Source organism: Schistocerca americana, chromosome 6 (genome assembly GCF_021461395.2).
Source record: "Schistocerca americana isolate TAMUIC-IGC-003095 chromosome 6, iqSchAmer2.1, whole genome shotgun sequence".
Lineage (NCBI taxonomy): Eukaryota > Metazoa > Arthropoda > Insecta > Orthoptera > Acrididae > Schistocerca > Schistocerca americana.
This window is the reverse complement of record NC_060124.1, coordinates 400,331,411-400,344,721: the sequence shown is the minus strand read 5'-3', so window position 1 is coordinate 400,344,721 and position 13,311 is coordinate 400,331,411. Positions and strand designations below refer to the sequence as shown.

Genomic DNA, 13,311 nt, shown 5'->3' with positions numbered 1-13,311 from the left:
TTTCCTGCCTGTAATATCTCTCGGGGTGAAGAGCGGCGGATTATGCACATATAGAGTCGGGGAATGAAATTACAATAAAGAAGAGAAAAAGGAAATGTCTTTGTAAGTCTTCGATGGCTCACCTGAAGATGACTGGCAGGTGTCAAATTGAAATATCGTGGAGTGAAATTTACGACAACCAGCTACAATCCCGAAATATCTTCGAACATGTAATTCGCTGAGAAAGTTATAAAAACTTTAAATTTCACGATTAACTACCCTCAGGAACTGCACAAACGGTTTAACGCTCGATGGTAAATGCCTACCATGGCGAACTACTTTCAAGCAACTAAAGTTTACATAGAAATTCCGTTAATGGACAAGATGTCTCGCCCCTAAAGCAAAGCTTACAGCAACAATGACTGCTCTTAATGTGCGTTTACATCTGTGCGCCTTGCGGCGAATCACCGGCACTGGTCCCAGACGCGAATAGAGGCGGCCAGGATAAACACAGGTCCGAATGGAATCACTTGTGGACACATTTTACACAAAAGGCACACACCTATACGTGTGCCTCTCTTTGAGTGTGGAGCAAGCAAAGCCGCTTGGCGACTAGACGCAAGGCGCACACGTGTAAACGCACCTATAAGTGAACAAAATTTCACTGCTCGAAAACCTTTAATAACACTTAAGACAGATACAGAATAACAGAATCAACAGCCTGCAGTCATGCCTCTCCACGAGCAGGCAGGATATCAGGCTCATAAATACAGTGAATCTTATGGCGCAATGGCCGATGAAAATACGAGGTAAAAAGCGCGAAGTTCGTGAGACCTTCCCGGCAAATTGCCTAGAACATTCAGGGTGCCGCAAACGGCCGAACCGAACTTAAACTAAAAGCTGTCTCTAGACGTTGTTGCTTAGATTTACTTATGCGATATTTAGAAGAAATCAGCTGGAGTAAACCATAAGGGAGGTACAGGCCCCTTGGCCAGTATCATATCCAACTGAAATACAGAGTGTATCAAAAATAATCACCCGATTTGGCACGTCTGTATTTCTGAAATTAATAAACGTATACAATGAATTTTATTTTTTGATGTACGGGAAACTCAAAAATCTTTTTTTTTCATACCTTTTCATAGACGTTCAGTATGCCCTCCTTGAGATGCACAGCATACATCAGTGCGGTACTCAAATTGTTCCCACACTGCAGCGAGCATGTCTTGAGTTACAGCTTCCACAGCTGCTGTTATGCGATGTCCCAGATCATTCATTGTTGTTGGTAACAAAAGCACATAAACAGAGTCTTTTATAAAGGCCCACAAGAAATAATCACATACAGACAGGTCCGGCGACCTTGGAGGCCAGTAATGTAAGGCTGAATCATTTGGTCCAGTGCGACCGATCCATGGCATAGTAATCCTTTGATTTAAAAAATTACCGCACATCCAGATGCCCGTGTGGCGGTACAGCACACGCCAGACGGACGTCGGGGGCATAATGAGCTGTCCAGTTGCACGGCGAACAGATTTCTGCGGACTCCTTGTGAAACTACACTCCTGGAAATGGAAAAAAGAACACATTGACACCGGTGTGTCAGACCCACCATACTTGCTCCGGACACTGCGAGAGGGCTGTACAAGCAATGATCACACGCACGGCACAGCGGACACACCAGGAACCGCGGTGTTGGCCGTCGAATGGCGCTAGCTGCGCAGCATTTGTGCACCGCCGCCGTCAGTGTCAGCCAGTTTGCCGTGGCATACGGAGCTCCATCGCAGTCTTTAACACTGGTAGCATGCCGCGACAGCGTGGACGTGAACCGTATGTGCAGTTGACGGACTTTGAGCGAGGGCGTATAGTGGGCATGCGGGAGGCCGGGTGGACGTACCGCCGAATTGCTCAACACGTGGGGGGTGAGGTCTCCACAGTACATCGATGTTGTCGCCAGTGGTCGGCGGAAGGTGCACGTGCCCGTCGACCTGGGACCGGACCGCAGCGACGCACGGATGCACGCCAAGACCGTAGGATCCTACGCAGTGCCGTAGGGGACCGCACCGCCACTTCCCAGCAAATTAGGGACACTGTTGCTCCTGGGGTATCGGCGAGGACCATTCGCAACCGTCTCCATGAAGCTGGGCTACGGTCCCGCACACCGTTAGGCCGTCTTCCGCTCACGCCCCAACATCGTGCAGCCCGCCTCCAGTGGTGTCGCGACAGGCGTGAATGGAGGGACGAATGGAGACGTGTCGTCTTCAGCGATGAGAGTCGCTTCTGCCTTGGTGCCAATGATGGTCGTATGCGTGTTTGGCGCCGTGCAGGTGAGCGCCACAATCAGGACTGCATACGACCGAGGCACACAGGGCCAACACCCGGCATCATGGTGTGGGGAGCGATCTCCTACACTGGCCGTACACCACTGGTGATCGTCGAGGGGACACTGAATAGTGCACGGTACATCCAAACCGTCATCGAACCCATCGTTCTACCATTCCTAGACCGGCAAGGGAACTTGCTGTTCCAACAGGACAATGCACGTCCGCATGTATCCCGTGCCACCCAACGTGCTCTAGAAGGTGTAAGTCAACTACCCTGGCCAGCAAGATCTCCGGATCTGTCCCCCATTGAGCATGTTTGGGACTGGATGAAGCGTCGTCTCACGCGGTCTGCACGTCCAGCACGAACGCTAGTCCAACTGAGGTGCCAGGTGGAAATGGCATGGCAAGCCGTTCCACAGGACTACATCCAGCATCTCTACGATCGTCTCCATGGGAGAATAGCAGCCTGCATTGCTGCGAAAGGTGGATATACACTGTACTAGTGCCGACATTGTGCATGCTCTGTTGCCTGTGTCTATGTGCCTGTGGTTCTGTCAGTGTGATCATGTGATGTATCTGACCCCAGGAATGTGTCAATAAAGTTTCCCCTTCCTGGGACAATGAATTCACGGTGTTCTTATTTCAATTTCCAGGAGTGTATGTCGGATGCTTTCCACGTCTGTGTCAGACACTCGGGGACGGCCCGGCGATTTGCTTTCATACAAACAACCTGTTTCTCGGAACTGTTCATGCGATCATCTAATGCTATGTGCTGATCCACACCGTACCTAGTACGAAAGTCACGCCGAACAGTTACTTCTGAACTGCAATGCGCAAAACGTAGAACGCAAAACTCTTTCTGTTGTCCCGACACCATTTTTACTAGAACTGAAGCGGGCTCACACTGCTGCTACCTAGCGGGAACAAGGTGAAACTCGAGACTTTGCTCCTTCCAATAGTAAGTCGTTCACGCACATATTCGGGATTGGAGCCGGTGGTCGTAAACGTCACTCCGCAACGTTTCAACTGGACACCTGCCAATCATCTTCGGGTGACATAATCGTTGGAATATTTCACATCATTAATATCAGCAACTGAGTCCGCCTTGATGCAAATTACCTTGTTATTCGTTTATTTCTTTATTATCCCAAACTATTTTCGGCGACAAATATCACCATCGTCATGACATAATGTTCGCTAAGTAAAAAGACGGCAACAGAAAAAAAGAGCACAGAAAATATGTTGCAAACAGTGCCAATAATTGCTTAAAACATGCTGTAACATACAATAAATAAGGTAGTATGAAAGTATCAATAGTAAACTATATTTCAAAAGACTAATTACAAAAATATAATAATGTTTTACTGTGATTGTACAACCATGCCGTTTTATACATGTTTTAGATTAAAAAACCCCACTGGTGATGGTGATATTTGTCGCCTAAACTAGTCTGAGATAATAAACGAATAACAAGGTGTTTTAGTCCGGAGCCGCGCGACTGCTACGGTCGCAGGTTCGAATCTTGCCTCGGACATGGATGTGTGTGATGTCCTTAGGTTAGTTAGGTTTAAGTAGTTCTAAGTTCTAGGGGACTGATGACCATAGATGTTAAGTCCCATAGTGCTCAGAGCCATTTTGAACAAGGTGTTTTGCATCAAGGCGGACTCAATTTCTGATATTATTGTTTTTCTATGCAAACACGGACCAAATGGAAGAGTTCCAAGATAATATTATTTCACATGAAGTTCTCAATCATCCTGTTCGACTAATCAGCGGTAAGTTGTGTAGTGCGATTCATATTAAATTGGTAGACAAATAAAGAAAAGAAGACTGTGAATTCTTCCCTTTACATACGAATATAGTATTTCAGAGATTACTGCAAGTAGCCTAGATTTGTAGTACCACATCTGCGAAACTTACTGCGCAGAGAAAGTCGCTCTAAACGTGTGTGAAGATGAAACTAGCTTTATGTGTCCCAATTAGTGCCCAATGCCACTGAACAGCAACATACGTATCCTTATCCTGTCCACCATGCTTAAAATATTGACGCTACAACTAATAACCGCAATTCACAGGTCGTAGCAACGGAGGAGGCAGACAAAACCCACGTCACCACCAGGGATTTCATCATCGAGCTCAAAGACACCAACGATGAATTTCCGGAATTTGCGACCGAGTCGTTTAAAGCGGAGGTGTCAGAGAGCGCGGACTTAAATTATCTCGTCACCACTATCAGCGCCACCGACAAGGATGAAGGTGACCAGATCAGGTGAGTAGGTGCCTGCTGTCTGCTTGTAAAGATTAATTCTCTCTACGTTAGGACATCAAAACGCCCAACATCAGTAACTTGACGTAAAGTATAACTTGTTCCTCTGGGTATTCTAGCATTTTAATTAGGAATGAGTAACGAAGGGGGCCGGCCGGAATGTCCGTGCGGTTCTAGGCGTTACAGTCTGGAACCGAGCGACCGCTGCGGTTGCAGGTTCGAATCCTGCCTCGGGCATGGATGTGTGTGATGTACTTAGGTTAGTTAGGTTTGATTAGTTCTAAGTTCTAGGCGACAGATGACCTCAAAAGTTAAGTCGCATAGTGCTCAGAGCCATTTGAACCATTTAGTAACGAAGTGGCGTCTCTAGCTCATCGAGAATTTCTCTAGCAGCACATTATTGATGCAGTTAAAGAGCAGCACTTGACGCAGCGCACTTGCCAACGATATAGTCGTATGACCAGTTGTGGTAGATTGAGCAACTTCCAACAGAATTGGATACACTCAGAAACCACATTTCGATGCTCCGAGCTTTTCCAATTCAGTGAAAAGTCAATCTGTTTACTGTGATGGACACTTTTAGCCTAACATTGCCTCCCAATGACGCTGACGGGAATGGAAAGTGTTCCAAGTGTTCCACCGTGGACATCTTGACCGTATGTCTTGTATATTAGAAGGTACAGCGGTGGGTTCTTTGGTTTGCTCCGGGAGGAGACCGGTTGGATACTACACTACTGGCCATTAAAATTGCTACACCAAGAAGAAATGCAGATGATAAACGGGTATTGATTGGACAAATATATTATACTAGAACTGACATGTGATTACATTTTCACACAATATGGGTGCATGGATCCTGAGAAATCAGTATCCAGAACGACCACCTCTTGCCGTAATAACGGCCTTAATACGCCTGGTCATTGAGTCAAACAGAGTTTGGATGGCGTGTACAGGTACAGCTGCCCATGCAGCTTCAACACGATACCACAGTTCATCAAGAGTAGTGACTGGCGTAACTGGCGTACTGTGACGAGCCAGTTGCTCGGCCACCATTGACCAGACGTTTTCAGTTGGTGAGAGATATGGAGAATGTGCTGGCCAGGGCAGCAGTCGAACATTTTCTGTATCCAGAAAGGCCCGTACAGGTCCTGCAACATGCCGTCGTGCATTATCCTGCTGAAATGTAGGGTTTCTCAGGGATCGAATGAAGAGTAGAGCCACGGGTCGTAACACATCTGAAATGTAACGTCCACTTTTCAAAGTGCCGTCAATGCAAACAAGAGGTGACCGAGACGTGAAACCAATGGCACCCCATATCATCACGCCGGGTGATACGCCAGTCTGACGATGACGAATACACGCTTCCAATGTGCGTTCACCGCGATGTCGCCAAACACGGATGCGACTATGATCGATGTTGTAAACAGAACCTGGATTCATCCGAAAAAATGACGTTTTGCCATTCGTGCACCCAGGTTTGTCGTTGAGTGCACCATCGTAGGCGCTCCTGTCTGTGATGCAGCGTCAAGGGTAACCGCAGCCAAGGTCTCCGAGCTGATAGTCCGTGCTGCTGCAAACGTCGTCTAACTGTTCGTGCAGATGGTTGTTGTCTTGCAAACGTCCCCATTTGTTGACTCAGGGATCGAGACGTGGCTGCACGATACGTTACAGCCATGCGGGTAAGATGCCTGCATCTCGACTGCTAGTGATACGAGGCCTTTGGGATCCAGCACGGAGTTCCGTATTACCCTCCTGAACCCACCGATTCCATACTCTGCTAACAGTCATTGGATCTCGACCAACGCGAGCAGCAATGTCGCGATACGATAAACCGCAATCGCGATAGGCTACAATCCGACCTTTACCAAAGTCGGAAACGTGATGGTGCGCATTTCTCCTCCTTACACGAGGCATCACAACAACGTTTCAACAGGCAATGCCGGTCAACTGCTGTTTGTGTATGAGAGATCGGTTGGAAACTTTCCGCATGTCAGCACGTTGTAGGTGTCGCCACCGGCGCCAGTCTTGTGTGAATGCTCTGAAAAGCTAATCATTTGCATATCACAGCATCTTCTTCCTGTCGGTTACATTTCGCGTCTGTAGCACGTCATCTTCGTGATGTAGCAATTTTAATGGCCAGTAGTGTGTAACACGCAAGATATTACACTGAGGTGACAAAAGTCAAGGATAGCGGTATTCATTTGTACAGAAGGCGGTAGTACAGCGTACACGAGGTATAAAAGGACAATGTATTGTACTCCCGTGGTTCTTGTGAAAAGGTTTCCGACGTTACTATGGTTGGTCGACAGGAATTAACAGACTCTGAATGCGGAATAGGTGTTGGAGCGATACGTATGGGGCATTCCATTTCGGAAATCGTTAGGGTATTCAATATTCCGTGTCCACTGCTTCAAGAGCGTGACGAGAATACTAAATTTCAGGCACTACCTCTCACCACGGACAACGCAGTGGCCAACGGCTTTCACTAACCGACCGAGAGCAGAGACGTCTGCGTAGAGTTGTCAGTGCTAAAAGACAAGCGACACTGCTTGAATTAACAGCAGAAATCAATGTGAGACATACGACGAACGCATCCGTTAAGACATTTCGGTGAAATCTGGGGTTAATGGGATATGGCAGCAGACGACCGACGGAAGTGCCTTTGCTAACAGCACGATATCGCCTGCAGCGTCTCTCCTAGGTTCTTGGCCATATCCGTTGGGCCCTAGACGGTGGAAAATCGTGGCCTGGCCAGATGAGTTCCGATTTCCGTCGGTAAGAGCTGATGGCGAGGTTCGAGTGAGGCGGTGACTCCACCTACTATGGATTCAAGTAGTCAAAAAGGCACTGTGCAAGCAAGTGTTGGTTCCGTAATGGTGGGGCAATGTTTGGATGGAACGGACTGGGTGCTCTGGCCCAAATGAACAGACCATTGGCTGGAAATCGTTACGTTCGCCCACTTGGAGACCAATTGCAGCCATTTATGAACTTCATGTTTACAAACAATGACAGAATTTTTATAGATGACAATTCGTCATTCCACGGGGTCACAGTTACTGTTCACGATTGGTTTGAAAAACATTCTGGACAATTCAGGCTAATGACTTGACCAACCAGGTCGCACGACATGAACCCCATCGAACATTTACAGGACATAATCGAGAGGTCAGTTCGTGCACAAAATCCTGCACTAACAACACTTTTACAATTATGGACGGCTATAAGACAGCATGGCTCAAGAGTTCTACAGAGGACTTCGAAAGACTTGTTGAGTCTATGCCACGTCGAGGTGGTGCACTACAGTGGGCGAAACAGGTCTGACACGATATTACAATCTATCTCATGACTTTTTCCACCTCAATGTAGTTCACTTTATTACAACATAGATGTTGTGGAATACTTAAATTTGTTCACCCCATTTCCACAGGAATGTCTTAAGTATGACTGGACACGCATTCGGGAGGACGACGGTTCAATCCCGTCTCCAGCCATCCTGATTTAGGTTTTCCGTGATTTCCCTAAATCGTTTCAAGCAAATGCCGGGATGGTTCCTTTGAAAGGGCACGGCCGATTTCCTTCCCAATCCTTCCCTAACCCGAGCTTGAGCTCCGTCTCTAATGACCTCGTTGTCGACGGGACGTTAAACACTAACCACCACCATCTTAAGTATGTTTTACAAATCTTTAACATAATGCAGCGCGTCAGCAAGCGTGAAATGTACAGAAAATAAACAATTTTTTTCAGCCTTCAGTTGCAAGGTAATTTTTACTCGTTTACCTAGGTTTCGATTCCAGTAACGGAATCTTCTTCAGAACCTATAATTAAACCACATACGGACATATATTACTCACTGAAATGCATCATCAGTCTAATGATTGAATAATAAAGAAATCGTGATACTTACAAAAAATTTAATTATTTTGAGAGCCAAACACTGGCCACGTCACAGATTAAAAATTAAAACAATCAAGACGCACAATCATAAGATTATGGCTGTCAAAATTAAAACCATTAAGGCGAACGTGGACGGAGCTACGCTGGCCAGAAATAAGGACCACACGTGAGCGGCACGGAAACTAGGCGGCGCGAGCAGTTCCGCGGCGAGGCATGGTTTCGACACTAATTTTTTAGTTACTGTAGCGGGGCTTCGCCCTCTTACTATAATATTTAAATGTAAAAAAAAAATTTTATACCTTGGCTTTGTAGTTTGTTTTCAGGTAAATTGTTTAATGTTGCTGTACCAATAGATAGGTTTGTCCATTTGTAGGACGGCTTTCAGTCACATTTTGTTTATATGTATATTTGCTCTAAGTAATTTTGAGACAGTTTGTCTCTCGCGCCTGCGCTTGCGCTTCAGCTCGCGCATGCGCTTGGCCGCGGCAGCGCGTCGCCGCGGAACTGGTCGCGACGCCTAGTTTCCGTGCCGCTCACGTGTGGTCCTTATTTCTGGCCAGCGTAGCTCCGTCTACGTTCGCCTTAATGGTTTTAATTTTGACAGACATAATCTTACGATTATGCGTCTTTATTGTTTTAATTTTTAATCTGTGACATGGCCAGTGTTTGGCTCTCAAAACAATTTAATTTTTTTTTTTAGTATCATGATTTCTTTATTATTCAGTCATTAGACTGATGATGCATTTCAGTGAGTAATATATGTCCGTATGTGGTTTAATTATAGGTTCTGAAGAAGATTCCATTACTGGAATCGAAACCTAGGTAAACGAGTAAAAATTACCTTGCAACTGAAGGCTGAGAGTGTCGCCCACTCGATGATTCAGTCTTGTTGTCAGTCTTAGTGCACTTTGAAAAATACCTTTCCTTTCCAGTCGACTTAGGCGTAAGTTCTCTTCGATGTCATCACAGTCTATTTTGTTTCTTACTTCATGGTTGTGTAGCTCTGTTTGATGTACTGGGTCGTGGTGTTTATCTCTTGATGTAGTTTCCGGTTCAAATGGCTCTGAGCACTATGGGACTCAACTGCTGAGGTCATTAGTCCCCTAGAACTTAGAACTAGTTAAACCTAACTAACCTAAGGACATCACAAACATCCATGCCCGAGGCAGGATTCGAACCTGCGACCGTAGCGGTCTTGCGGTTCCAGACTGCAGCGCCTTTAACCGCACGGCCACTTCGGCCGGCTGATGTAGTTTCCGGTTTTTGGTGATGTGACGTCTCGTCAGTTGAAGATTGTTGTGATTTTTCAGTGTGAGTACTTGCGTGTTCATGTTGGTTTTAGTATCCTTATGGTGTGTGGCCACTTTCTGTTGTTTGAAGTTTTCTATTTGCGTTTGTTTCTCGTTGCTAACTGTTTCTTGCATGTGAGTTCTCTTTTCGTGCGTATTGCCACCGTAGACGAAACGTACATTCTGTGTATATGGTTTACAATTTCATGTGTTACATTCATATTTTTCTGAAGTTGTTGTTTCGCCATACAGTAGCCTATTCTCTAACGATGGAAGAATTAATTTGCGTTTGTGTTGTTTCGGTGTGTCCGGATGTGCTGGTTTATGCCTGTGTCATTATTCTGTTCTGCATGGGCTTGGGCGTGCCTCTGTTAAGTGTGGTGTGTTAGGACTGCGTCATGGTCGTGTTCTTGCTGGGCGTGACCGTATCTTGGATGTCTGTCGTCAGTTTTATGTACTTCTGTTGTTAGTAGTATGTTGTTTTTAAGGTATTCTTTACTCACGGCTTCCTTTTCCAGTTGTTCTACTCTAAGAAAGGTCGCCGTTTCGTTTGTTGGCAACCGAAAAAGTTCGTGTTTAATGTGCCTCGCCACATTGTAGTCCGTGGCGCCGTAGAAACACGCTTCGTCGATGTAAAGTGTTAGGGTAAAATACTTTTCTCGCACAATGTTGCAACTATTGAGGGGGTTCATGTCCTTTGGAGTGTCTTTGGTTAGCAACAGCCCAAGTTGTTGCCTCCAGGCTACTGCACATCGCCACACTCTTGTTTTGGTTGCTGGTGATTTGTGTTTGGTTCTGCGAGGTGAGATGCTGGTGTTCATATCTGTGTTTTGCTGAGGGGACGTCTGTACGTTTCTTTAGTTGATACTTGTATTCATATCCCTTCTTAGATGCTCAAAGAGTGTTGTCTCGCTGCTTTTGTTTCGGTGTGTGCTGGTTAACATTGTTGCTGACATCATACTCCATTTTTTTATTTGTCTTTTGTAGAGTTCTTTATAAGTTGAGCATTCTAATCTGCCAGCTTTGTTACATGTTCTTTTCCTGTTATTGCAAGCAATACGACCAACAGTTATTTCTTCATGACATTCATGATTTCTTTACAGCCTAAATAATTTGTCGAAAAAAAATTGGTACTGCCTATTTTTTGAGTCATCAGTCTTCTGATTGATTTGATGCGACCCGCCACGAACTGTCCACCTGTGTCAACCTCTTCATCACAGAGTAGCACTTTCAACCTACGTCCTCAATTATTTGTTGAATGTATGCCAATCTCTGTCTTCCTCTACAGTTTCTGCCCTGTACAGCTCCCTTTAGTGCGATAGAAGTCATTCCACGATGACTTAACACATGTCCTATCATCCTGTCTTTTCTCCTTGTCAGTGTTTTCCCTACATTCCTTTCCTCTCCAATTGTGTGCAGAACCTGCTCATTCGTTACTTTATCAGTGCAACCAAATTTCAACGTTCTTCTGTTGCACCACATCACAAATGCTTCGATTCTCTTCCGTTCCGGTTTCCCCACAGTCCATGTTTCACTACCATACAATGCTGTTCTCCGAATATACATTCTCAGAAATTGCTTCCTCAAATTAAGACCTATATTTGATACTAGTAGACTTCTCTTGCCCAGGAATGCGCTTTTCGTCAGTACTATTCTGTTTTTGATGTCCTCCTCGCTCCGTCCGTCATTGGTTATCTTGCTGTCTAGGTAGGAGAATTCCTTAACTTCATCTACTACGTGACCATCAATCCTGAAGTTAAGTTTCTCGCTTCTCACCACCTCCGGAGAAGATCGACATCTCATGCGAATGGGATTGCAGGTCAGATCTGTGTCCTTCTCCGCTTTGACGCTGAAGTAGAACTGAGTAACACATTGTACACTGTCAGGGGTGACAGTCCGCCGCCGTTTACTCGTATTATGACTTCTCCGACTGTCTTTGACGAACGTGCGGAGACATGCCAGACAGCAATGGTGTCAGACAGAATTTTCGGACGAAACCGCGTTCTGTTTGTTTGAAAACGATGGCCACATTTTGGTTCGCCGCGGACAGGGGGAGCGGCATCACAGTGACTACATTTGCACGAGACATACAGCGCCATATCGAGGCTTTATGGTGTGAGGTGCTACTGGGTACAACCACAAACCACATTTGCTTCGTGTCCATACCACTGCGACCATTGTGACCTACATGAACGACATCCTGCGACCCGTAGGCACACACTCGCTGCCCCGCACCCCAGACGCCATGTTTCAGCAAGACCACGATTATTTGCTGCTGCTTCTAGGTGTCACAGGATGTCTGCCTCTTGCCATGGCCCGCCAGGCCACGAGACTTGTCGTCATTCTAAATTGGCAGGGGTATTGTTGAACCGATGGGTGCTGTACTGTAACCCAGTGCCAACCACCACAGATGAACTTTGGAATCAGATGAATGCAGCATGGATGACTATTTCCCAGGACGCCATTCGCACCTTATACGCGTCGGTGCCATCAAGCATGCAACAAGTTATCAAGGACCCTGTGCCAGCTAGGCAACAAACAGAACACATGCTGAATCGAGGTGACTGGAATGCTAATCTACATCTACATACATACTCCGCAAGCCACCTGATGGTGTGTGGCGGAGGGTACCCTGAGTACCTCTATCGGTTCTCCCTTCTATTCCAGTCTCGTATTGTTCGTGGAAAGAAGGATTGACGGTATTCTTCTGTGTGGGCTCTAATCTCTCTGATTTTATCCTCATGGTCTCTTTGCGAGATACACGTAGAAGGGAGCAATATACTGCTTGACTCTTCGGTGAAGGTATGTTCTCGAAACTTTAACAAAAGCCCGTACCGAGCTACTGAGCGTCTCTTCTGCAGAGTCTTCCACTGGAGTTTATCTATCATCTCCGTAACGCTTTCGCGATTACTAAATGATCCTGTAACGAGGCGCGCTGCTCTCCGTTGGATCTTCTCTATCTGGTACGGATCCCACACTGCTGAGCAGTATTCAAGCCGTGGGCAAACAAGCGTACTGTAACCTACTTCCTTTGTTATCGGATTGCATTTCCTTAGGATTCTTCCAATGAATCTCAGTCTGGCATCTGCTTTACCGACGATCAACTTTATATGATCATTCCATTTTAAATCACCCCTAATCCGTACTCCCAGATCATTTATGGAATTAACTGCTTCCAGTTGCTGACCTGCTATTTTGTAACTAAATGATAAGGGATCTATCATTCTATATATTCGCAGCACATTACACTTGTCTACATTGAGATTCAATTGCCATTCCCTGCACCATGCGTCAATTCGCTGCAGATCCTCCTGCATTTCAGTACAATCTTCCATTCTTACAACCTCTCGATACACCACAACATCATCTGCAAAAAGCCTCACTGAACTTCCGATGTCATCCACCAGGTCATTTATGTATATTGTGAATAGCAACGGTCCTATGACACTCCCCTGCGGCACACCTGAAATCACTCTTACTTCGGAAGACTTCTCTCCATTGAGAAGGACATGCTACGTTCTGTTATCTAGGAACTCCTCAATCCAATCACACAATTGGTCTG

The 13,311-nt window shown here is 46.0% G+C and overlaps 1 protein-coding gene across 1 annotated transcript in view; it reads left to right on the top strand.

Annotated features, from left to right (window-relative positions):
- LOC124619549 (cadherin-23-like) overlaps window positions 1–13,311 on the top strand; it is a 490,213-nt gene that overhangs the window by 170,780 nt on the left and 306,122 nt on the right. Inside the window, exon 11 of the mRNA XM_047146019.1 lies at window positions 4,376–4,569. Coding sequence (XP_047001975.1) covers window positions 4,376–4,569 — 194 coding nt within the window. The remainder of the gene's footprint in view (window positions 1–4,375; window positions 4,570–13,311) is intronic.